Raw genomic sequence first — 27,655 nt, 5'->3', positions numbered from 1 at the left:
CGCAATGCGCAACTTTTAAAACAGGTAAATACGAAAATCGATGTTTCATATTAAAATTGCGTGAATAAGAATTGTTACATAGAGTTTTAAAAACGTGTGTATACAAATTGCGATATTGGATTTTCAAATCTCATAAATAAGAATGTAATGAACAATATGTACAAAAATCTATGTTTGAAATTAAAATCGAGTGAATACGAATCGAGATATTAGTAGATTTTGAACTTGGGATTTCTAAAAGGATTGTTTGTATTGTTGCTTAGCCATAATAAATAAAAATTTACAAGATTTGAATGAGCAAATTAATATTTTCACCGCAAATCCACCACTATTTTTTCATTATTTCATTTGGTTTCCCACCAGCAAACAGGAAGCAACGACGTCAGAATTACAAAAATTTGAGCTATCTGTCGGGAAAATCTTATTTTCTGCGCGTAAAAGTGGAGAAAACAGCAAAAATAAGTGAAAATGGGAAGGGTTAGCAGCTACGTAGTTTGCATTTTCTGCTTATCTTTGAAAATCGAAAATAAATATAATTATTTTATTTCAACAACTGAATTTCCACAAAAAGCGGAAAAGCTGAAATTCGAGAAACTAAAGCAAAAAAAAAAGCGGAAATCCGCTAAAAAGCGGAAAACTCTCATCCCTGTATTATTCATTAAATAAGTGTGTTTGCTTTCATTTTAAGCAGAGAAATAGCAAAATGCATTAAATCATGAAAGTCGATAATAGAGTTTTGTTTAATTGGGATTTCACTGCATGTCAGAACAGTTAGAGAAATAACACAAATATCGAAATATTAAAACAATAAACTACCTTGCAATAGCCAGTGCTGTCAAATAACATCCCTGCCTTATATCATAATCTATATCAGATGATATGCTATCCTTCTGAAGAACATTCAGAACAAGAGATAAACCACCAGCAGATAAAAGATGATTGCTGAACATTTGGGCACTTTGCAGCGTATTAGTATCTTGTACAACAGGCATCAACTTTCCACTAAGAACCTAAAAAATTATAATTCTGCTGTTATATCTGAATCCTCAAACAACCAAATGAACATCAATAGATACAAAATACTCTTTGTACCTCAAGGTTGTACAAAAGTTTAAAAGGTGACATTTGATATGAAACATCAAATAAATGTTTCAGAACTTCTTTCGGTGATTCGCATCGCTCTTTAGTGGGAGAGGTAACAGTGAACTTCTTGGGACTGGATTTCGGACTGCTTTTTGGAGTTCCAGGAGATGGAATTTCAGTGATTTTCTAGACAAAATAAAAATAAACTTTTTGCATTATTTTCTTTTTTTTTACTTTTTTTTTACTTTGAACATGAATATGCAATTACTAGAAAAAAAATTACAGAATATTCATAATATAAATATCTACAATAAAATTTTTTAGAACATAAGTAACTGAATTCAAAAATATTATTTTAAAAAAAAATCACAGAATTTGAAAGTTGGCAATAAAATTAATTAATTAAAGTTCAAAAGACTGCATCAAGAGGGAAATTATGTACCATTTAGGACCAAGAATATTATAATAATCTAAGAAAAACTAATATATATAAAGTGCATTTTTAAAAAAAAGTGAAAAATTTCAAGATTAATGTTTGATTAGATTTTTGATCATTTTGTGTTAGCATCAAAATTTTGCCAACAAAGTTCTAAATTAATTACATTATAAAAAAAGATTTAAAAAGAAAAATTGCCCTAACATTTGCTAAAGGTAACATAATGTCAACAAAAAATTAATTATATAAAAAACATGGTTGCTAATATTTTAAAATGAAAATTAGAAAAATTTTTACAATAACAAATTGCATAACAATGAAAACAACAAGTATTGAAATTTTTTAAATCAAATAAAGATTTTTTTTAATTGCAAGCAGTTAATATTAAAGGTTAACAGTAAATTAAGAATTGAAACATAATAATAAGTAAGTTATTCAGCCTGTTATAAATATGTTCAGCAAAGTTATAAATATGTTACTCAAAATTATTATAGCAAAAGAAAGAAATTTGAAAATAATTCTGAGTGAAAAAAAAAATTATAAAATGCTTTTGGGAAGAGAAGAAAAATAGAAGGAACCGAAATTGAATTGAATGACTGAATTGAATTGAATGAGAAGAATATTGAGAAAAAAATTACAAATATGAAATCAAATATTTACTTTAACACTTATTGAATCCAATGCATCCAGTATAGCCGGATCAGTAGGAATAAGATGCAATAAACTTCGAACTTGGGAAGTAATACTGAAATAAAATTCATCCTTACATTAATATTTTATGAAGTATGAATTAGATGCAAAAACACTGAATCAAAGTTTAAATTTAGAATTAAAGAGAAGATATTGTAGATAATTTAACAAAGTTTAGTTTATCTCACAAGACTTGCTTTGAGAAATGAACCTACACAATCTTAAAGTAATTCCGCACAGTTAAAAAAAATTATAAATGGAAACTGTTTTTATTCCTCTAAATTTGTAAGGAAATTTTCTCCTTGTATACTTTTTTTTTTCTTTTTCCTTAACATGTAGGAACTGTTTAGTTACATATGAAAACAGCTAAGTTAAATTGCAAGTAAATTTCAAATTAATACTCAAAGAGTTTAGAGTGTTTGTCTTGTTTTAAGAAGGGTGGACTGCCCTGCCAGCTCTTTGATCCCTATAAATTCTTTTTTGAAAAATAAGCTGCCATCCAATAAAAACACTGCCTTTTAATTCATATTCCATTTTGAAAAAAATAAATTCACTGTTTAAATAATAATTACACACTGAAAATTATCTGCATTTACAGTTTTTATTCTGATTACAATTACAAATATTTACTTTGTTCAAATTATTCTCAACTGCTTAAATTTTTATAAATATCTCTTTATTAGGGGTGGTTAATAAACTGTTTTTAAATTTTAAATTTAAAAATTATTTTTCAAATAAATACCTTTTCAAATAAATACCTTTTTAAAAAAACAATTCACCTTTAAATGTTAATTTTTTTCATAATTTTCAGCTCAAATTATAGAAAAGAGCTTTCAAGTTGTTTAATTAATCATTTCTTTTGGTTTACACTTTGATATAAAAAATAAAAAAAACTATGACCAGAGATATGGTCATGTTGTGTCAAAAAGTTTGTATATATCAAAAGTTTATGTCAAAAAGTTATGTTTGGTAATGTCAAAAAGTTTGGGAACTGAAAATAAAATATATGATACATTACAATGTTGCACTATGGATGTGTCACATTTGACAAAGGTCAAATTAATGTATTTTATGACAGTTAACAAAAGTTATAAAAACAGTTTCTATACTTAACTTCTATTTGTGAAATGTACTTTCTATGTTTATATTGACAAATATTGCACACAAATTGCTTCAGGCTAAATAATTTACTGATCAATAAAAGAACAACACACACATACTTTATGTACTAATTATATTGTATTCAACAGATTGGGGGGGGGGGGATTANGGGGGGGGGGGGGGAATTATTGCACATGCTGCTTTATTTGCTTATTGTCCTGTTGATAATTATGTGTTAATTGGAGGATTGAAAGAGGTTAAATATGCATTTTTAAATTTTTGTTTAGTATTCATTTATTTCAAATACATAAGTGTGTGCCGGCTTTGTACTAAAACATTACAGAAAAACAAACCAAGAAAAAAACAAAACTAATGGGATTAAAATTAAAAAATATAAAAGCAAATTGAAAGTATAAATATTAATGTAAGTAAAAATGTTCCTAGGAAACAGAGAAACTAAAATAATCTTCAATTTTTTTTAAAACCATTTTCGAAAAAGTGATATAAAATAATATAATGATATGGCCATAAAATTCCTAAAAATGTAGTGCTCATGATTAGCATATTCAAAGGCATTTCTTAATCAAATTTTATATTTTACTTTGCATCCTCAAAGGTAGACAACTGGTACAGTTTATCAAATACATGACCTCCAGCTGCCATAACTACACCAGGTAGAACTTTCTCCTAAAAAATATAAAATAATATATAGTAGTATATCAGAATTGCATTATAGTAAACAAAAATATTTAACACTTTCACTGCATTTTTAATAAAAATTATAAGTATAAAATAAAATGTTCTGCAAAAAAAATTTTAATTTTGAAAATATGCTTCCTTTGGAATTCAATCAGTTTAAATTTTTATTCTACTTTTAAATTAATTTTATAGCAATGATTTGAAAGTTGTATAAGAAAAGAAAATGACCATGAATTTAGCATTATAGTAAAATTAAATTAATACTATAAATTGTTAAATATTATTTAAAATAATAACAGGTTTGTTGATAGCCAAATAAGATTCACAAAGCTATGAAATATTTAGGTTTTAAGTGTGGTGAAAATTTGATTGAAGTAAATAAATTAGAGAAGTTCAACGAAGTTTTACAATAAGGAAGTGCTGATTCAATGAAATGCTGAATAAATAAAAACAAGCTTTCAAGTGTGAAACCTATTTAGTTCATAGCTGTTGAAAGCTAAAATTAAAATAATAAAAAATTGAATTCATTCATTCAAAAAAACCTATAATAATTTTTGTAGACTTTAATTTTGCTGCTCATTTAAATAAAAAAATTCTTTGATGAATTATATATATTAAAATTTGAAAATTCTTTCTCCAGGATTTCTTTATTCTTTATTATTGTAAGAAAAGCTAGAAAATGAAAAATACAGCATGACTGTAATTAAATACATTTTGTACACATTAAGAAATAATCTCAGCAACATACTAATCTTTATCTCATTTATTGTATTTAATAAGTCATTGACAGTTTTTTTTAATTCAGTGTTTGTGCAACAAACAAAACAATAAAACAAACCTAGATTTCTCCCTTTTTTTCACAGCACAAAAGTTTTTAATTCATAAAACAGTGAAAAACAGAAACAAGAAAATAAATAAGTAAAAATCATAATAAACAAATAAAATTCACGTTTCAGGGTTCAAATCAATTGTGCTTTAACCTGTTGTCACGATTATGGGTTGGAAATTTTATCTTTCTCTTATAGAGATATATTTTAACTAAAAATACTTTATTCGGCAATATTTTCCCAATTCATCAGAGAGTAAACAAAATTTTCATTTACAACTTTTTTATGTTTTAAATATAAGAGATAGAAAGAAAGGAAACTAAATAAATTTCAACTGCTGCAACAGTAGTCATAGATATTTAAAGTATAAATAAAGGAACTTCTGAATAAATAAATCTTATGAACAGAAAAAACAAACTGACCTGATCCAAATGTTCTGAAAAAAATGGTGAATGATTTCCAGCAGAAAGAGAGTCAGACATCAGAGTTAATGAACCATAACCAGAGTAATTTCTAGATTCCTAGAGAATTGAATTGAACAAATTTTAAAATTTAAAAAAACACTCAAATAAAACTTCCTTTTTGATTTAATTTTAATTAAAAAAATTTTATAGAACTTATATAAAAATAAAAATAATCATAATTTTTACTACTTAACACTTTGTTGACTGGTGTCGAATTGACTCGTAATTGTACTTGTATTATCTATTTTAACTGCGTAAATATAACAATTTTAATGGCATTTCCTTCTGTATAAATAAAATATATTGGCATTTACTTAGAATATTTTACTTTGATTCCATATTTAATTGCAAAATCATAACTGCGACATTATATAGTTTTCGTGTAAAATTGCCGGTCAATAAAGTGTTAATCTATAAATTAATTTTATCCAATTCCTTAAGTCAAAATTTTAATGCAATTATTTCTTTAGATGACAACATGATATATAAAAGTATATATTTTATGGCGCAATTTCAAAAACTTATACAATTTATCAGTTTATTGAGTCAAATATTTTATGTAATAACAAATCAAATTTGCAATTTAGTATTAACCTAATACATCACTCAAAAATAAAATACACAACTTAGAATTATAAGAGAATCAAAAGTTATATAGAACATTTCAAAATTAAAATTTGAATACCAATGTCATTTTAATCTATCTCCTTTAACTACAGAATCAAATGAAACAAAGCAATTTTTTCTAGTGGTAAACAAAGATCAAGACAGAATTCTATGTGAAGGACTCTCACACAAAGTTTTAAAAACTAAGTTTAACATAAAGTTTTATTTCAAAAGAAAAAATATGTATGTGATCTCACAGGGGAAATAAAATTTAGCATTTGAGGAAAAAAATTGCTTTTCTTTTAATTCTCATTCAATATGATATTTTGGAGGTAAAAAAAAATGTCACAGAAAGAAATGCACTTTTTAACAAATTGATTTATGATCTAACACAAAGATAAATTTCACACAAAAAGGTATAAAAAAAATAACTTACCATATTTAAATTAAAAAATAAAAGTTATGTAACTACATAAAAACATATATTTCTTTTTGACAGACAAATCACATAACACAACTTTGAGTCTGGAAACTACAAATATTAAACTGAACTGAGTCTCAGATTAAAAACCAAGTGCTCTCTTGGTATTTTTTTTCTCCCATTTTCAGTAAAACAGCACACAGTAAAAAAAAAAAATTTACTAATTTGTGTAATAAGTTTGATAGCGAGAGATCTTGGTCTAAATGCAATTTAAAACAAGTTTAAGATATTTAAACTCTCCAATAAAATTTGAATAAAATGTAATATATTTACTGAACTATACTTACACATTTCACTGTCAAAACAATGCCATCCTGAAAACCTAATTGGCTCATCTGTCTCTGCTCCTTATTTCGAGGTATCTGTTAATAATTCACAAGATTCAAATGACTTAATTATAAATATTTTCAATTTATAAATATAATAACATATCATAAAAATTTAACATTTAAAATAAGCTTAAAAAAATACTAACTGAAATATCATCCTGATAGAGATGAACTTGAAGGGGATTGTGGTGCAAGTATTGGGCGATTCTTTGTTTCACAGATCCAAGTGTCTCATTACTGTGAGTCTGTAACAATCAATTACAGATTAGCTTACATTTACAACAACAAAAAAATTTTTTTTCAAAGTTGACTTTCTTCAAACTGAAAATAATTGAAATTACTTTTCATTTTTAGTTTTTACAATTAAAGATTAGTATTTTTTTTAAATTATAAATATTTAGCTATCTTGTATATAATGTCTGTTTCTGGTAATTAAAGTTTCTGACTACTTATAATTTATTTATATTTTCCTTTTTTCGGTATTATCTAATGATGATTAAATATCAAATATTTTTTTACTTTATTCTTTTAAAAAGAAATATTTGTTAGTCATAAAAATTTTCTCATTTGATTTGTTTCAAAAACTTCAATGTTATTTTTTAATTACTTTTCTTTGATAGTGCAGTTGATATTCACTATAAATGTTATATTCTATTCAGTTATAAATGATAATGTGATTTGTTATGTTAAATGACTTAAGCATTGCTATTAAGAAAGCATAAATTATAACTAATAAGCATCATGAATAGTTTGCATGTCAAAAAATATACTTACAGTATTAGAAAAAAATACCTCAATTTTGAACTTTTGTGGCATTTCATCAAATTATTTCTGAATCAAATATTAACTGAAGCTTTATTATTCTAATCATAAAAAAAAATTAGTTTTCATATAACGTATAAGGGTTTCATATTACTTTAAAAAATAAGGATTTATATTATTTTAAATCAGAACTCATTAAATACAAACTCAAAAATTAAAAGTCATGGGTCATAAGATGACTAGTACTTACTAGTGTCTAGAGGCATTACTGGGAATACTCATGAATACTATTACATGATCATTATTAAATAGTGATATGGGAATTTTTAATTTCCTTCTTTGTTTCATCCTTTTACCCTAGGCACATACATATCTAATACTAATTAGCATAAAATAAATGAGACATAAGTAAATAAACTAGAAACTCACAATAACAAGATGTTCTTCTTTTGTTGATTCAATACAAATTTTAAGTAGAAGTGGATGACCAACAAAAGAAGTCCCATGAGATAAAATAGTTCGAGGTGTCGGATGGTTTTCTTCAATCGATGAAATGTATCGTTCAGCTGTTTGCAGTAACCTACAAATGTTTTGAAATCTTTCAGACCTAAAGTAAATAAAATTGATTAGTCTTAATACAACAAAGCTAAATTATCACATAATAATACTGACCATAAAATTTTTTTTTGAAGTAAATTAGTTCAAATTGGACAATTCCAATTACTATGTAGTAGAGAAAATAAAATTACTTTTTAAAAAATAAATAAGATTAATTTTTAAATAATACTAAGTAACTTCCCACCAACACAATACTTGATGCCTAACTTAATTTTTATTAATGAATAATTATAATTATAAAAAATATATATAAATAATTCTTAATCAGACAAAATTTTGACTGTTATAAGTATTTATTCATACTTAAAAAATTATGTAACAAACTTTCAAATGAATACAAACAAATGCATTAGAAATCAATTACTTCCTTTCTGCAAGTACAAAAAGATGAATAAACTAAAAAGGTTAACGAAGGTAACGAAAAATTTAGTAATAAATAATTAATGCAGAATTATTTAATGATATTGAATTTAGTGTTGGCAAAACCACAATTGCGAGGAGGAAATCATGGTTGATGAATCTATTAAGATTGGTTGAAATTTATATAATGAGAAGGTAAGTAAGTAAAGTGCAAGGGAGTTTTAAATAAGCAGTAATATTTTAATAATAACTTTATAATAAAATACCTTTACGATAACTTAAATAATTTTACAAAGAAACTTTCGGTAAAAATTTCAATATTTCACACAGAATAAGAGGTGACATAATAAAATTAGTGATGGAACCCGAACCCAAATGAGCAAGCAAACTTCCAATTCACAAAATATTTAAAATTTTTATTTAAATTTAAATTGTTTTTTTTTTAAGTTGTTTACTTAAGACGACTCATTTTACATTTAACAGGTAATAGTAGACAGTTCAAATCTTCAAAAAATAATATAGAGTAAAAAGAGTCAAGAAACAGAAATGTAAAAATAAAAAGAGTTAGGCGAAAAAGAGTTTCATACTTTTTGGGAGCAGGAGATGTAGCTGCTTCAAGAACAGAAATAGCTGTGAGTGTCTTTGTTGCATTAGAAACTGCAGCAATCATAGCATTACCACTTAAAGACATAGAAACACACTAGAAGAAAAAAATTCTTGCAATGAAAAACACTTCATATATATACTCAAATTACAATCATACACCCATCACCAACATAAAAATTTCATCTCACTGTAAAATTTCTGAAATTTAACTAAAAAAATAATTATATTAAACCTAGAACTTAACAAGTAAAATCAGTGTGCTGCTACATTATAGTGACTTATTCTTTCAATTCTAAAAAATTCATTAGTGTATTAAATTTTATTAGAAATCATGTTTTAGGTAAACAATATAATCACACATTGGCTATATAAAAGAGATCATCTACCATATATTTTAATTAATTCCCAGATCATTAATTATTGTTTTATCATCACAGAAAAACATTTCTAAAAATTTCTATTATCACCCTACAGTTTAAAGTCATATATAATTCATATTTTAATAAATTAAATATATTACAATTAAGGTCACATAGCCAAATGCTAAGTTTCAATAAATTTTCTCAAAAATCTGTTTAAAAAAATTTTACTTTTAGTTCAATGACACAAGTTAACATTCTAATTTCCCAAAATATAATTGACCTAAAACTACAAGTTGGGGTTTGCAATCATATTTAAAGTAATGACAACACAATTATTTCTATATGTTATAAAATATTATTTTGGACATATTTTATGAAATTTATTAAAATTATTGTTCTTTTTTTCCAGTTTGCTACATTTTATTAACAAATACTTTTTCTTTTAATGGAACATAAAAAACGAGCATTGAAATCTTCTAATTCATCATCGAAAAAAAAAGAACTAAATACAATTCGTCTTGTTAAAATTGTACTTAACGTAATGACATGTGCTTTGATTTTTTTATCCCTGAAACTTCCCATCTCAACACGGCAATATCAGTGTAACATAAATGTATAATCACAATAAAGCACCAAAAAAATAATAATAATAAATTTCGTCGAAAAAAAATGCTTACTTCAAGTTTTTTGTAGCATTCATTGATAAATCTATTGTGTAAAGATAATACATCCTAAAAATAAAAATTATTTTTAATACACTTACACAAAATGCTACATAATTATAATCAAAGACACTGAAATGTTACAAACCAGTAGTGAAACATAGCTAGAAATTTTAAATCATATTAGCAGATTATTATAAAAAATTATACAGTAGAAAACCTTTGATCTGATATTCAAAAAACCAGGAAACCAGAAAAACTGGAAATTGTTTGCTGAGTTTACCCGCCATTTTGATCTAAAACAATTGAGGCAAAATGCAGAAGTTCCAACATCACCCTTGAAGTTCAGTAGAGGGAAAAATATGGGTCTTTGATTTACGAGGGGGAAACGCAGTACACATGCTTACCAGTGGAAATGTAATAAAAAAGTATGTCGCTATACTTTACTACATAAATATGATCAAGTAAAATAAGTTAAGTAAACATTTTTATTTGGAATATGAAAATGGCTAAAATACAGCTATTTTTTAATCAATAATTAAGTAGGAGCATAGTTAGCTGTACAATATAAAACTTTTAATCTGGTTTCCAGAAAACCGAGAAAAACTTTGCCCATTTTTCCCGCCATTTTTGAACTAGAACACCTAAGTCATCCTCGCAAGTTGAGTAGATGGAAGGGAATCTTTTTCTCCCGTTAAATAGAATGTAAAGAAGCAGCAGACTTACATAAAATTAATGAGCCAAAATTCTATATTAAAAAATTTTCTGTTAGCAAATTATTGACTCTTGTAAATAGTTTCAACCCTTTCATTACCATGTTCGAAAATCACAAAGAAAGTTTTTATTTCATAAAATATTCAAACCATTATTTTTTTAAAGTTGAACTCTGGAATAGTTCTGGAATGAATTGAAACTTCAAACAAAACCTTGACTTAACAAGACGTGGCAAGAGCCTATGCTAAAATGTTGTGACGTCATCTAAAATAAATAATATGCATAGCGGCGAGTTTGCAAACTGAAAGACGAAAAACAGCTCTCTGGCCTGAAAAAAAACCAACAGCTGCCTGTCCATTTCTTGATGCCTAAAAGCCAAATAGTATGATGCAATCACAGGGAAATTATAACTGCACGAAACAGAGAGAGAAATTCGTCTCAAATCAGTTGCTGCCAAATAGATCGCGTAATAGAATAGAAGAATTTTGACAGATTTTTTATTTATTTAATCATTTGACTTTTGGAAATGAAATCAGGTGAATGAATGATAATTTCGTTTTTCGCTCTTACTAACAACTGAAACAACTTGCAAATAGAAGGTGATAGGAAAATTGCAAGAAAAATACATTGCCATACTTCATTATATAAATATAATAAAACAAAAAGAGTGAAGCGAAAATAAAAATTTTTAATTGGAATATAAAATCAGCTAAAATAAGGCAATTTTTTTATTCAATATTAAAGTAGAAATATAGTTAAGCTGTATTAAATAGTGATTCAGAAAACCGGGAAATCTAAACATCCAGGAGAGAGATGATCCTAAGCGTTCCAAAAAATTGATTCTCTACTGTCATAGGATTTTGATTATCTGCAGTAATTACAAATTACAGATAAACTAACTTTGGATAATCCAAAAAGTCGATTTATGGAGTGTAACACCGTTTTTCATTTGACTTTTTATAAATTAAGTTAGAAAATCAAGAGTTTTTTAACAATAGTAAGAGCTATATTAATTAAGAGTTAAATTTAATTATATTATGACAATTTAATGAAAGTATTTTTGAAAAATAGGTACAGCATTGTTAAGTAGGTATTTACTTTAAAATCCATTTAGACTATTACCTAGAATACTGATACTCTTAAACTCCTTACAAAAAAAACTATTTAAACAAAAATTGAATCATTACCTGATTTCATTGGTTTTGAAAATTGATTTCAATTTCTTTTTTTTCTTTTTTCTTTTTTTTTGTAGGCTTTGCAATGTTTTTTCTAGATTTCATTTGCACTACAAATTATATTTTCCCTGAACAAATAAATGTGGAGGTCAGCTACAATTTGGAAAATATAGTTCCAATAGTTAGATCAGTATAGTCATTGAAATTTTGGACTTTTTAAAGTTAATTTCACTATTAACTATTTCTCCATGCCTCTAGAATTAACAAAGCGAATTTAAATATTTTTGCACACAACTATAAAACATGCTTTTGGTGAAATAGGCAAGATGGTGAAACAGGCTAGTAGGTAACAACAGTGTAATAGGTAAAAAAAAATTCAATAAACATTAAGGGACTCAAACTTTCAATTGCTGTCTTGTACTATATGGTACAAGACTTTTGTATCATATTTTCCAGATTGTGATTACTACCGTAAGTTCAAAGATAAAGAATCAGTTAAACTAAAAATATGTAAAGTAAGAGAAATCATAATTTTAAATTTGAGTTTGTAACTTAAAATGTTCTCCGTGCAAATTAATTACATATTCAAGGATAGTCCCTTGAATCATCAAGATCCCATTTTAATGCTTGAAAATCAGTTCATTTAATCAAAAATTATTCCAATATTTTGCCTTTTTTTATTTCAATGATTCGGACAAAAATGTGTTATTCAATCATTAAATATAATAATATTCAAAGAAGTTTTAAAAAATCTCTTACTTTTTTAAGTCTTGGAACTAAGGCATGATAAGATATTTCCAACAAATAATCTATAGCGACATTTGCAATAACCTCATCAGAAGATAAAGCAACTTGCCATAAAAAATCAATTCCATTTAACTCCAACTTTTCTACATTCTAAAAAAATAGCATTTAATTAGATTTTGTGGCCAAATAAATGTGTTTATTCATTTAATATACATATATATATATAAAAATTAGAATTTGACATCAACATAAAAAATTTTAAAAAAATGGAATATTAAATAATAATCAACCAATAATGAAACAAAATTTTAATGACTTACTAATGATGATGGTGTTCGCTTTAATCTATGTTCAGAAGCATTGACACTCTCAAAGTAAGTTTTGAAACAATTAAAACCTTTAAAATAAAATGAGCATACATTAATTTAAAATAAAAAAGAATAAAAGTTAAAAACAAATTTTAAGAAAGAGTAAAATATAACATATAAATAACCTTCTGTACTTCGAGTACTCTTTGCTTTTGCTGTTTGAACAGATATAAACTAAATCATTTAAACAACATAGTACAACATTTTTATACAATTTCTAAAATTCATTAAATAATGTGATTACTAATTATTAAGATATAAAAACTTCATAGAAAATCACTGTATATTTAGCTAAACTAATGTGGAGCAGATTTTCATGCAAAAAGAAGGTAGTGGAATGATAACATTGAATCTCTAATGGGCTAAATATTATAAGTAGGCTTCCATTTCGTTAAAATTAACATTTGTATAAATTTTGAGCATATCTAATATTATACTAATTTATGCACTAACCTGTATATGTCAGCTGAGCTGGTTCTAACTTTAATAACTTGTTTTGAAATAATGAAGTTTGAGTTTCCGATTCAAGATCTTGAAGACATTTAGTAAACCATTCCAAGCATATCTAAAATTAAAGCATATATATATTTAAAAAAAGTTATTAAAATAGCAAAAAATACAATATTCTAAACAAAAACAATCAATATCTGTAAAACAATTTCTTGTAACCAACATTTTATATTAACATTAAAATAATTTTCCCAAAAAATGGGATGATTCTCCTTAAAAATAAATTCATTTTTGTGTAATAACTTTTAGCTAATAAAAATATTTATTACCTTTAATTAAAATTCTCAAAAACATGAAATTTTTGCTAATAAAAAACTCATATCTCAAAAATATAAATTTAATTTTTAAAAACTCTTAATTGTAAATTATTTCAATGACTTTGTCTTCATTTTATTACTTTATTGCTGGTGGTTTTGAACTGCGAAATGCTACCAATAGATTGGTTAGAGAGAAGAGCCAAAAGCGACCACATTGTCCTAACAACAATTATGTAAGATTCCAAGTTATAGCAAATCAATTGTGAAAAACTTACCTCCCTATCTCTGTCACATGCATCAGGATCAGATATCAAAGCCTCCCAAATATCTTTAGCTCTAATCCATGGTAAATACTGAGCACCATCTTGTAAAATGAATTGCATGAAACTTAAATGTTCAATCAGATACTAAAAATAAAAGTAATAAAATATTATAACTGTGATCACACTAATTCCAGCTAAGAAAGTTTTTACAAAACATAACTTACGTCTTCATGAGAGTATCTACCATCAACAATAGTTGAAGGCTTCAGATCTCCATTAGCGGCAGCTAAAGCTGCTTGTTTGTGACACTTAGCTAAACTAGTGGTTACTAATTTTAACATGTCATGATTTTTGTTCAGTTCATGCAAACTAGCCTAAAAGAAGTTATAACAAAATTAAAAGCCTTAATAATAAATAAACTAAATTACTTTTTAATGAAATATACACCATAAAATATAAACTTTAAAGACAGCGATAGTAAGAAATAAATTTTAGAAAATGTTTTTTGTACACAGAAGCAAGAAATTTGGTAAGATAATTATTGTAGTGCATACAATATTTGCAAAGGCATCTATGTGAACAACTGCAATATCATTTTTATTATATATATATTAAAAATATACTTGTTTAATCATTTTAAGTCATGACTAAATGTTGCAGAAAACTAATAAGAAAAAAAGTGTCAGTCTTTTAGCTATTAAGAACTACAAATGGACATGTACTTGAAATTTTCAAAACAAAATAGTAGATTTACCAAACAAGTTTATATTTTATAAAAAAAAATTAAACATATTTATAAATTAAAAAATTAAATTTGTAATTGCTCTTACAAAAAAACAATCTAAGCTAACATTAACAATTAAGTTACAAATAACAGATTAATAAACTATACATTCAAACAATTTTATTTAAAGTATCAAATAGTTCATTTATATTTTAATTAATGCATGCCCAACATTTTCAATTGAACCATTTAATCTTTAAAAACAAGTATTGCAAGTTAAAATTCTATAACACATTCATGAAATATTCTTAATTAAAAAATTCTTATAAAACAATACAATAATGGCTCTACTTACTCGGTCTTGCTTATATACCCCAGATTTTAAAATGCTTTTACAAATGTTGTGTAATAAACGAAGTGCGGGAAGGACATTAACTCCCTGCAAATAAAAAAAACTAATTTATGACTGAAAAACAATTGCAGTGTTAAATTATAATACACAATCTCCTAAAAGTAAGAAAATTTAACCTCCGAAATGTATAAATTTTCATAAATTTGCTTTTAACAAATTAAAACTTTTTAAATCAATTTTTACATAAAAAATATCATGATCAAAATTTTTATTGCAAAGTTCTTAAATATTTTAATTTTTTTTTCTTCAGTATCTCTAAAAAAAAAGCTATTTATGATGTAATTAATTGATAATTAAAGTTATTACATTTTTAAAAGCTTATTGAAACTTAAACATAATAAAGGGTTTTATACATTGCATGATTAAATACATTTTAATATAATATTTTTTAAAAAATTGACTCACTTTTTTTATATCTTCAATACATTTAACACAATACTGTTTTTTTATGCAATCTTTATGAGAAACATCTCTCAGTATTGAAAATTGTTCTTCTAAAGCAAGTTCAATCAAACTCATAGAGAGATTTAATGAATGTGCCAATTCCCATAGTAAGTCAACAATCTGCAAAAGAGACATAACTATTTATTAAGTTTTTTGGAAGAAAAAAAATACTTTAATACTATTAAAAGAAACATCATAACTAAATTAAGAAAGCAGAGCCAAATTCATATAGTTAACTGAAGCCATTTTTGTTACATAGACTTCCAATTTTAAAAAGTGAGGGGCATTAAAATAGAAGTCATTGAGCCAATCTATAAAGTTAAGAAATAGTACAGCGGTATAAAAAAAAGTGATGCTTGTAACTTTAATAGTTCTCTTATCACAAATTGAGGATTGACAAATTAATCATGCAATTGTTTTAAAATAAATGTGTTTTCTTGGTATTTATTGCAGTAAGAATTATTAAATTTCTTATAAAAATGATTTTTTTAAATATCTTAATATAATTAGAGGTTTCAAAAATGTTCCTAACTTGCAGAACACCTTTCAATTTTCCATAGAACCCAAGGGCTCCATGGAACACATTTTGGGAACTGCTGCCTTAAAAATATCAATAAAGAAATAAAAGTTTAAAAACTTTTTGTTGGCGTTTAAATACATGATCATGGCATATTTTTAAAAAAGAATTTCAGAATTATTAATGCCATTTTAAATACACTTTAATTTATTGGAGATGAATCCCGCAATGTAACAAAAAAAATTCACATTCACCTCACTTATTTGAATAAAGTAAGAATAATTTCTAGACTGATTCTGGATCAAATTAAGGAGTATAAATAATTTTCTCATTAAAATGTGTTAACAAGGAAGGTTGCAGTACTTGCACAATATGATTAAAGGAGAGTCAGAAAACATAAAGCTTATTTTTTAATACTTATGAGGAATTTTAGGTAAAAAAAAGGCTGTAGGGTAAATAAGAAAAACTAATACAGAAACCAATATTTAATATTAGCATACTTTTTTCTTATTGGAGATAATACATGATTTATGCAACATATTTTCAGATAAAAAATAATAACTACAGTTAATGACTCTTATAATAATAACAAATATTTAAAAAGTTCATACTTTGGTTGATGACTTTCCTTGATTTGTCTCTTTTCCTACTCGACCAATGAAAATTATTAATCGCTTTCTAATTTGATCAGTAGTATTTTGCCAACTCTGAAAAAAGATACATGCACATAGCAATATAAAATCAGCAAAAAAAAGAACAAAAGTTAAAGCTCCAAAAAACAAGAATATAAGGAGTAATACTACAAATTATGTAATGCTACAGATAAAAAATTTTAAAGTTGGTTTAATTACAAACATAGATTATTTTACTGGTTAGTTTCTCATTAGAAAGTCTATATAGATATTTAGAAAAAAATATCATTGAAGTAATGTAGACATGCCTCTTGAAAAATTCAGTTAAATAATTATAAAATAAAAAATTTGAAAAAAAGGTTAATATCTATTTAATTTAACAAAATGCCTTAAAAGATAGCTCTCTTGATACTTTTATTAATTTTCAAAACTAATAGATGACATAAAAAAGTTAATCTAAAACATGTTTCCAACCTGACAGTGAAATTTTAACAAAAATATCTTTCAATTTAACAACAAGCTGAAAGCCCTTCTTCATAGACATAATTCATAAAAATAGCCCTTACTTCTTGCACTAATTGCAGCATATGTTCAAACTGTTCTGAATTAAATTTTGATGAAGCAGCTAACATTATAGAGTGGATGTTATCAACAATCTGTGCATTTTGCCCATCCTGAAAAAAAAAAAAAAACAAATAACTGATAACAAATTTATCAATGTTAGACTAGTTAACAAATGTAATAAATAGTTTTCAAATTTTATTCCTCTTTGGTTTTATACTTTCATCAAATTCATACATTTTATTTTTCTCATTTTAAGTTGTGGGGGAGGAGCAGGGTTCATTCTAGACTAAAAAAAGGGCAGGGTGCTAAAAATTGAAAAGGGCACTATACTTTTAAAAAAAAGGGCAGCAAGTTTAAAAAAGGACATTGTATTTNTCAGGGCAGGATAAAAGGAGTAAAGGGCAATAGGGCGGATATTTTATATCAAAAGGGCATACGGGGCGGGCCGCCCCGTAAACCCCGCTTAGAATGAACCCTGGAGGAGTTATCGACCATGCCAACCTTCATCTATCAAAAGGTACCTCGTGATTGAATCAAGTTAGCATGTCTTATATACCAGTGAATTGATGTTTAATTTTCGTAGTGGTAGTTACGCCACAAAGTCTTCAAAATATTTAATATTGCTTATTATGCAATGAGCATTCATGTATATTACATAATAAGCATTATTAAATACTCATATACTCATTTAGCATTATTAAATACTCCTTATTAAATAGCATTATTAAACACTCATACCTTCTTGCATTCATGCTCAATAATATATTCTAAGAGAATAGATATAAATATTGAATATTCATTACTAAAAAAATTATCAATTGCTAAAAAATTATCAAATGGTAAAAGGGGAAATAACCTGCATATTTTCAGTTTTTTAAACTCTCTAAGGTTAAAGCAAGCTATACTTCTATTTTTAGATGTCTTGAAAGGTTTTTATTTTTAAAGTGAAAGCTCCTAAATTTTCACCTTTTTATTGAAAATAACTTAAATCTGTATATAAAAAAAAGACACTAAATTAAAATAAAATTGAACAAATACCGAAGTTATATATTAAATAATATACTAACTAATATTTAAATAATTTAAATCAATATCAAATTATATGGAAAGTAAAAAATTTATGAATCTACAAATTAGCACATTTAATACAAAAAAAAAATTGCTTTAGTTTTAAGTTAAATTCTACATAACAAAAAAAAAAGTACCAAAACATTTAAAAGCTAAATAAATACTTAAATTAAATTATAGTTTAAGAATTCAGAAGATAATCAACCTGCATCATCCAAATTTTAGTCAATTCTTCTAATGATAATCGGTGTCCAGTAAATTCCACAATTCCTTTAATCTTTTCTGTATACTGAACTTGGTCAATGTTGCCTGAAATACATTTATTTAAAAAATTTGACAGAGTTGAAGCAGGCATTACGATTTAAGCAGAGGTAAAAACTGAATCAATAAATAATTATAAAATATTTTTTGAAACAATTCTTTTTTTATAGATGTTAAATTTCAAGCATAAAACATACTATATTCCAGTATGATAAAAATGAAAAACTATAACAAAAAATAAAACAAAACTATTACCTTCTAAAGCTATAGATAAGACTTTGTTTTCAGACAACCAATTTAAAAGATTGTCTGAGTCTATAGCAATTTTCGATGATCTCATGCTAGAAGTATCATCAATTAATTTCATCACCTAAAAAAATCATTGTTTTTTAAATGATGAAGATAAAGAATTATATAAATTGACAATTTCTTTTAGTTTATGAAACATATTTATTAACAAAAATACAACTAAAACATAATTTTTCGCATCATACAAAAATGAACATTTTTTTATAAAAGACGATTTAAAAAAAGAACTCATAACAGAAAAATCAATGTGAATCAATTATTTATTTCAAAGATTAAGCTCAAAATAACCTTATACAATACACGTTAGAGATGGGTAAGTACAAATGTTTTTGGGATCAGTTATAAAAATCTGGTACTTCAAGTATCAGATACACATTAATCTTAAATTTAGGTCTTAACTAAAAGTGGAGCTAAAAATTAAGACTCTTAGTTCAAAACAAATTGACAATTTAGAAATCAAATTCAAATTAATTATACTTACAAATTTCATATATTTAAATGAGATAAATTTTTTAAAAAGAAAAAAAAAATTTCGTAATTTAACAAAGCAAAGGATTTGTAATTTTAGACAAAATAGTTAGAAAAAGCTCACAAAAATCATACTAAAAACAAATACTTAAAAATTTTAATAATATAGCCTTACAATAAATATTTATGAAAATTCTTTTATGATTTTGTATGTTTAAAGCAAATTAAAATATTGTATGTGATTAATTTAAAATACTATAAATATATATAAAGTAGAAATATATTCATTTTGAAAATCTGTGACAAATCAAATAAGTATCAAATTGAAAAGATAAACTTCCTTGACTAATGAATCAGTAATTTCTGAATACAGCCGGATCAAGGAAGTAATCATTTTGCCCAAGTTAGCACTTTCAAATTGATACAAATAGGTAAAAAATTATCCAAGTCAATACATGATCCAAATCGATGCTTGCTCAGTGGTACTGTTATGGAGTTAGACAAAAATAACATAATTTAAAAATGAACACAAATTATTTAATAATTGATACCATTATCTAGCAGCTTACATAAAATTTAATAGTAATTTTTCATACTAACCTCTTTCAAGCCATTCATTCGAGCATTAAAATGTGGGCATTTTAACATACGAAGAATGACCTCAAGACACAATTTGTTAGTAACAATCACCTGTTGAGGCCACAAGTGAAGACACAATAATTTCATACTCTTTAAAAGTTCAGAGATGGAACAAACGTTCTGAAAAGAGATGTTGGAAATAAAAAGGTAAAAAAAAAAGCCATAGGCAGGAAAAGATAAAATAAAATTGAAATACTTTCTAAACAAATTTAAAAATGAATTGCAAAATATTCATAAATAAAGAATAGGAAAAGAACAAGCACATACCTTGCTTTTGATATCATTGTCTGTCAAGCTCTTTATGTGATGCACAGCTATATCCATACAAACTGAGAGGTGCGGACATATTTTGGTGGGATTCAGAAATTCTGCACATTTAGCTAATGGTGCAAGCATTGCCGCCATACCCTATATTAAGAGAATAGGTAGGCAAAGAATTATAAATTTAAAATCAAACTATTTTACTCATTGAATAAATGATTTGTAAAAAAAAAATCTTTAAACAAAACATATGCTTTAACTTCATTTGAAGGAACAACATTAGGAATTAATAAAAAAATATTGACTCTTTATTTTTCCTGAAAAGTGAATAACAAAACTTAGTGCTTTTCATAAATTTTTGGCTTAATTCATTTAAAGTTATTTTACATTAAGGCTTTTTTTCTTCTTTTTTTTTTAATTATGTGGTTATTTTTTCTCAGAGCGGCTCTGTAGTATTTTGTTAGAATTACCTCAAATATTTTGTTAGTTTAAAGCCATTTCAATACTTTAAATCACAGACAAAACTAGAAACAATGGAACTTAATGGCAATGATTAGCATTGGTAATGGTTAGTATTTTGAAGAGGAAGAAAAAAAGCATAACAATAAATAAAGTAATTTACTAAAGAAAACATTCTTTCACATTCACACAATAATTCAATTAACTTGCTACTTACCAAAGTTGTAATATCATCACTTTTAAAACGTTCTTGAATTTCTTTAAATCCCCCTTGCTGTGCAAACTAAAATAAAATAAGTATAATTATAAAAAGTAATTAATTTATGAAAGATAAATTTTAAATGCCCGAAAAGATAGTTCTATTAAACTGGGCAAATAAAAGGGAAACATCATTGTTAAAATTTTAAATAACCAATTTAATTATCTTCATACAATTCAACAGTATGTGTACTTGAGCATAAAATAAAATCAATAAAATATTGTTATGAATTCATTAGAATGCATAAAAATAAATGTATTTCAATGAACAAGATTAGCACCATGGGCAAAGAGATGCAATAGATAGTACCCCTGCATAATTTCTGCAAACTAAAAAAAAAACATCAGTTGATGTTAGAATGAAGAACAATCAAACCATGTGCCCTGACGCACCAACTCATGATGTGTTATAAAAATTAATAACATTTGTGGAAAATACAAAGCAAAAACTTATAAGCACATAAATCAATGAAGTAAAGGTAAATTTATTTCATATTGTTCATTAATTAATAATATTTACCTTATTTATCAAGTCAACTAACCAACCATAAGGTTCCTGCAACGAATAAAAAAATAGTAAATGTCAAATTTAATGGGAAAAAAACATGCATTTTCTGAAGAAAATAAATTCATAATGCTTCAAATTAAAAAGTGCTAACACCATGTCCTGTAGTTTATTTGAAATTTAAAATAAGATTTAGATAAACACTTTCATCCAAAATCACAATCAAGAATTCAATAACTAAAATCGACAACTGTAAGAGTACTTACAATGCTATTGCGACTAACAGCAAAAGCTTGGTCAGGGGCAAAAACAGAATCTAGCCAATGTGAAGATGCACAGGGTTTATGCCTATTTTTCATATGAAATTCTGCTTCTGGATCAAAAGCCTAAGAAATCAATAACAATTAAATAAAAGTAACAAACATTATAAGTGAATTATTAAAACAGCTTTATATAAAATACAATTATCAGAGAAAATAAAATAGTGCACTGCCTACAAGACATTTTTTCAGAGATAGGCAATGTCGAAATAATAACCAGAAATATTTTCTCAGCCTAAACATACCTTTTCCAAAACTTGGCATAATGTTTCAGGAACTGGATCAGATTTAAGTCGAGTGGTGACTAAATTAATAAATAAATGCAGCATGGAACGAACACCTTCTTGAACATCTAAGCCCCAATTACGCACAGCACCGGATGTCAAAAGCTATATTAAAAAAGAGAATTATAACATTTATGTTAAAAATTACATATTTACATTTATTTTATTATTTCCTAATTTTAAAAAGATATTGCACATTCAAATATAGATTGTGCAAACAAATGATTCTTATAATCATGCCCTGAATTTCAATAAATACTGAGAGAAACTGTTACAAAAAACTTAAAATAAAGAATATTTAATGAGAAATAACCGAATTTTAAAATTAAAAATTTATAAATAACAGAAATAAATTTCTAAAATTTAAATTTCATAAAAATGTTTTCACATTAATGACAATTGTCATGCTGTAAAATCTATATGTCATATCAATAAAAACATATGTTTTGAATTTAAAATATTAAATGGACAGCATACCTTTTTAAAAGCTTCGGGTAATACACGTTCAATAAATCTTCTACAGTTTTCATGGACTTCACATAAACCTTAAAATGTAAAAAAGATATCAATTTCTAATAATAATGCTATAGTAAGAATCATACATAAATACAGAAAAACTTGATATACAAGTACAGCATCTTATGAAAGTTCACTGTTACGACAATTTTTAAGTTACCGACGAAAAAGGGAAATATTATAGAACCAAACCAACGTTTGTAATTATTTCTGACATCAATGGTAATAGGTGAAAAAAAGACATTATTTCAACTTATTTTTTTCTTATAACCTTAACTTTTAATGTTCATAAACAATTGTATGGGGTTGACCAAGTTATCTTTCTTAGAAAAGAATAATTCTTATGCTATTTTTAAGAATTCTGCTAAGAATTAAGAAAAGTAAACATTTACTTTTCAGTTTTTTTTCCTTTCATGCATAACTAATACATTCATAAAATTTAAATCTAATATTAAACGACAACAAATTAAGAAAAAATATTTAAAGAAAACAAGTTTTTGTTAAATGTGGAGTTTCGAATTTTTTTATTATTTTGAACTATTTAATGCTAATTTATAAAAAATACGAAGAAAAAAAGAAAAATAACACTGATGAAACAAATAACAAACCTTAATTCCCAAACTTTAAAAATTCAAACGTCTTTTCAGAATCCTACAGTAGCGGTTGTTACTCATAACTTGACTCATACACATTATAAACTTGTTAGATTTACAGCATTCTGTGTGACATAAGAAAAACATCTAAACAGAGATATTTAGTTTATAGTTTTTTACATACCTTCTTCTGCAAGCTGGGTAGCACTAATTATACACTTTCCAAGTGATTCTTCTTTTTTAAAAGGTATGGACCAATGATCTGTAAAAATTCTAGTTTCGAGCTCATACAAATTAGTAGTTGGAAATTCATCAGATTCCATTGCTTCATCTGGCTTGTTGAGATTTGTTTGAACTGCCTGGAAGATAAGATAAATAAAAGTTAAACAAAACTTCAAAACAAAAGATAAAAGAATCTTTCCCCACCTTTGTTATAATTTCACTGTTGTAACATCAATTATATCCATATTATAATACAACATAGATAAATGAATAAACATTAAATTCAAAGCACAATTTTCAGTCAAATTATTCTACAAATTTTAAAAAGCTAGACAAAAGAAGGCAAAAACTTTTAATAAAATTAGAAAATATGCATAACATGCTATGTCATTTTGACCTCATATTTCCTTATCATACATAAAATTTTACAAAACAAATTTACATATTTTTTTTTTTTTTTTTAAATCGTTAGATACGTTAAGATACTAGGAAATAAATAGGCAACAAATGTTTCTTAAAACATGTTTAATTCAAACAATAATAAAAACACAATATATTTTATTTAACTTTAAATTAATTAGTCATTCTAAAATGCAAAGTTTTAAAACTTTTTTTCTTTTTGGTAGACAGGTAGCATGTATGAGCGTATCAGTACTGATAACAAAATTAAAGTCAGTACTGATAACAAAATTAAAGTTAATAAAGATTGATTCAAAAATTGCAATGTAGGCAAGATAAAAAGGGACATTAAAAAATGAAATTTTAATTGAGATTGTAATTAAGATGCAAAAAAAATAATTCATTATACTTTAGAAAATATTCAAACACAAATTTGGGTGGAAAAAATACAATAAAGCTGAATCAAGCTTTCAAAATAAGTCAAAGAAAAATATATACTGAATTTAACATAGATATACATTTAACATATACTGACTTGTACGAAATTTTCATTTTTTTTTCTTTATTACAGTAAATAATAAATCAAAATATTAGTGTAAAATGAAAGATTCATAATAGGATAGCTAACTTTGAGTGCCCTATGAGCAAATTTTGACCTTCATAATACATGTAACATACTGCAAACAGCTTTTTCATACATTTTATATATTTATAATTATTATGCACACATGAGATATATGCACATAAAATAAAGATGTTAAGGAAATTTTACAAGCTATAAGTCAAAACAATTATAAACAATTGAAAATCTACTTAAATAATTCCCTTTCAAATTTAGCGATATAAGAATTAAATCATAAAAATAATGCATGTAGAACATAACCGACAAAAATATGAGATAAAGATGCAAAGAGCTAGATAAATGTTTAAAAAACTCAAAATTTTAACTTCCTGAGATTCTATGTTATTTTAGAAACTTTATAAAGAGCAGTGTTAACCTGTCACTGCAAAATTTCCATTTGAAAAAAGCATAAATAGTGAATTATACTATCATTATTTTAAATATCAATAGTGAATCAAGTTTTTTAAAAATAAGTCAAAAACTTATTATTTTCATTTTTTAAAATGAAACTTAACAAGTATTATTTAGCATCTGAAAAACTAAACTAAACTCAACGGCACGACAACCCATGGATACATTTTTGATTATTTAATTGGTTAAAAAATTGCTCTTAATAACATGGATATCTGTGTACTTTAGAGAAATACAAACATTGACGGACATGATACTTTTATAAAATTTATCTACTGTTTTATGAAATTGAGGTAAAAATTTTGAAACTTGTGGGTCAGTTATTTTGATAGCTAATAATCTTGAACTTTGAAACTCTAGTGTTTGCATTTAATTAAGAGGTAATAATAAAAAAACTTATAAAAAGATACATTACAATAGTCTTTCTAAACTAGTCCTGGCAAAGGCAAATCAGGGATGGGATGAACACATTCTGCCAAAATTTCACATTTTTTTTTAAATTTGAGAAATTTAAGTTTCAAAGAAGGAAGGGCCATGCAAAAAGTTTTTCTAAAATATTCAGTTAAATAACTTAAAAATTATGTTTTTTTTTTCTGAAAAAAATTTTACAAGTGGGTGTCAGAAATTTTCACGCACCATTTTAATAAATTTATTAAAACCTACATTAAAATCTACACATTAACATTTTTAACAGCATTTAGAATTTATAAAAATAAAAAAAATCATGCTCTAATTCATTTTATTATGCTATTGCGTTAATTAAATCAGGGTGCGTAGCCAAATTATTCAACAAAACATAAGCACCTTTCAAGCACTCAAAAAATATTTTCAAGCACTCTAAAAAAATATGATAGTTAGGCAGGGATGGAAAGTTTTTGACAATTGTCAAAAATCATGAACTTTTGAATCATGTAAAACAAATGGCACTTTTATACGCTATGAACTGACAATACGCCGAAATAGATTGGGTTTGAGTTAATTGTGAAAATAACAAAACATTGAATAGAACAATGTGAACCGTGTCTTGTGGCATAATTCGTAACGAAAATCAACAAGGTACAGGAAAAATCTCATTTTCAAAAAGGGAAAATTAAGCACATTTTAAAAACACCCAATGAAAAAAGCACCTTTATGGGCTTTTAAAAAAACGAAAATAGGTACATTTAAGCACTTTTTAATAATGCTATGCACCCTGTAAATATATTATGAACACAAATGATGAAATAATGAATATTAATGTTTTATAATTTTCAAGTTTACATATTAAATATTTTTATCGCCCATCTTTCGAAATGGAACAATTACAACTAGTTAAAAAAAAAAATTCTGAAATTTATTTACTGAATTCATTTTATTACAAGCAAACCCTCCAAGGGGAGACAGCACCAAATGTTAGTAACTATAAGTCTGACTGACCCATTTAGGGGATATTTCAACATAGGTACCTGACTACGCTAATTACCAAACCTAAGGCACTAAAGACTTTTTATTTGCAAAAATTATTAAAAAATATACAGTTCTCCCAGGGTTGGCTCCCATTAACTTAATTTTCTGAGTTCATAAAATCATATGATTTCAATGATCGCCACCGAGTCGATCGAGCAATATCTTCATACTTCTATATCACAATAAGATGATTTAATTTTAGCATTTTTATTGAATTTGTTTATAAATTGAACTCACTTGGGTGTTATTAAGCGGCTCGTAAGGTGGAGGCGCGACATTACTGACATGACTAGAAGAAACATCTTTCATATTTTCATCACTCCCTAAATGAAATTCAGCATGTTCATTAGTAAGTATAGAGACAGCTTCGTTGATATCATTCTTTCCAAGCCGCAAAGCTTTCCTAATATCGTCAATATTTTCAAATCCCATACTCAACAAAGTCGTAATGTTCTCCTCCTGATCCATGTCGCACTAGCATTTCTTCGAATATTATACACTGATAGACGGATTTGGAACTATGACTATAAATTTTGAACACAACTTTATCACAATTGGTTGTTTATACACTTGTTAATAGTTCTAATAAGCTAAAAACATTAAAACAGTACTAATACTACACTAACACACATAAAACAACGTTATAAACATGCGCGCCGCCATGTTGTTCTATTTTGATAGCTGTAGTAGAAGTTTTGTTTTCATTTCGATTGAAGCCAGCACGTGAATTTAAATATAGAACTAGTAAATTAGCGGTACTAAAAGTTGAAAAAATGTTTCTCGTTTTTAAACGTAAAATATTCGTTTTTCAGTTTAGAGGAAGCCTCGTTGTAACTGAATCAGATTTTCAGTTTATTCGGAATCAAAATATTGGGTATTATACGTTCGACATTAGGCTTGATGGCAAAGTTTAAATGGAAAAAAAAGAGTTTTAAAAGAAAGGTTGCAAGGAAAAATCTGAAGTTCTTTTGTTTGCTTAAATGTTAATATCGCGTAAGAGTCACATTGCTGCACTGTTGGTAAAGGACTGTGATTGATCATCAGCGTGCAATCGTGTGAGTTTTTGCCAGATCCCTAGAGATTGTGCACTGATTACCCGTCTCCGCACCACGCCTTCCAACCGCTGAATCATGCTTGGACTTTTCAAGATTTAAAAACCACCAGCAGGTTTGATTCGGAACCACTAAAATACTATTAGAGA

The 27,655-nt window shown here is 25.9% G+C and overlaps 1 protein-coding gene across 1 annotated transcript in view; it reads right to left on the bottom strand.

Annotated features, from left to right (window-relative positions):
* Window positions 1-27,337, bottom strand: part of LOC107451201 (ubiquitin carboxyl-terminal hydrolase 24) — a 69,539-nt gene extending 42,202 nt beyond the window's left edge. Inside the window, exons 1-30 of the mRNA XM_016067220.3 lie at window positions 26,692-27,337; window positions 23,539-23,713; window positions 22,723-22,790; window positions 22,207-22,350; window positions 21,908-22,027; window positions 21,657-21,692; window positions 21,096-21,161; window positions 20,426-20,566; window positions 20,120-20,278; window positions 18,998-19,112; window positions 18,687-18,790; window positions 17,416-17,523; window positions 16,829-16,924; window positions 15,662-15,820; window positions 15,200-15,283; window positions 14,345-14,494; window positions 14,133-14,264; window positions 13,544-13,655; window positions 13,043-13,119; window positions 12,735-12,872; window positions 10,102-10,155; window positions 9,044-9,156; window positions 7,908-8,085; window positions 6,863-6,961; window positions 6,675-6,749; window positions 5,259-5,357; window positions 3,912-3,997; window positions 2,180-2,264; window positions 1,093-1,269; window positions 817-1,010 (exon numbers count right to left, since the gene is read on the bottom strand). Coding sequence (XP_015922706.1) covers window positions 817-1,010; window positions 1,093-1,269; window positions 2,180-2,264; window positions 3,912-3,997; window positions 5,259-5,357; window positions 6,675-6,749; window positions 6,863-6,961; window positions 7,908-8,085; window positions 9,044-9,156; window positions 10,102-10,155; window positions 12,735-12,872; window positions 13,043-13,119; window positions 13,544-13,655; window positions 14,133-14,264; window positions 14,345-14,494; window positions 15,200-15,283; window positions 15,662-15,820; window positions 16,829-16,924; window positions 17,416-17,523; window positions 18,687-18,790; window positions 18,998-19,112; window positions 20,120-20,278; window positions 20,426-20,566; window positions 21,096-21,161; window positions 21,657-21,692; window positions 21,908-22,027; window positions 22,207-22,350; window positions 22,723-22,790; window positions 23,539-23,713; window positions 26,692-26,922 — 3,575 coding nt within the window. The 5' untranslated portion in view covers window positions 26,923-27,337. The remainder of the gene's footprint in view (window positions 1-816; window positions 1,011-1,092; window positions 1,270-2,179; window positions 2,265-3,911; window positions 3,998-5,258; window positions 5,358-6,674; window positions 6,750-6,862; window positions 6,962-7,907; window positions 8,086-9,043; window positions 9,157-10,101; window positions 10,156-12,734; window positions 12,873-13,042; window positions 13,120-13,543; window positions 13,656-14,132; window positions 14,265-14,344; window positions 14,495-15,199; window positions 15,284-15,661; window positions 15,821-16,828; window positions 16,925-17,415; window positions 17,524-18,686; window positions 18,791-18,997; window positions 19,113-20,119; window positions 20,279-20,425; window positions 20,567-21,095; window positions 21,162-21,656; window positions 21,693-21,907; window positions 22,028-22,206; window positions 22,351-22,722; window positions 22,791-23,538; window positions 23,714-26,691) is intronic.
* Window positions 27,338-27,655: the final 318 nt, after the last annotated feature.

This window comes from Parasteatoda tepidariorum, chromosome 3 (assembly GCF_043381705.1).
Source record: "Parasteatoda tepidariorum isolate YZ-2023 chromosome 3, CAS_Ptep_4.0, whole genome shotgun sequence".
NCBI classification, from domain to species: domain Eukaryota; kingdom Metazoa; phylum Arthropoda; class Arachnida; order Araneae; family Theridiidae; genus Parasteatoda; species Parasteatoda tepidariorum.
Note: the sequence above shows the minus strand (reverse complement) of the source record. Positions and strands in the feature narration are given on the sequence as shown.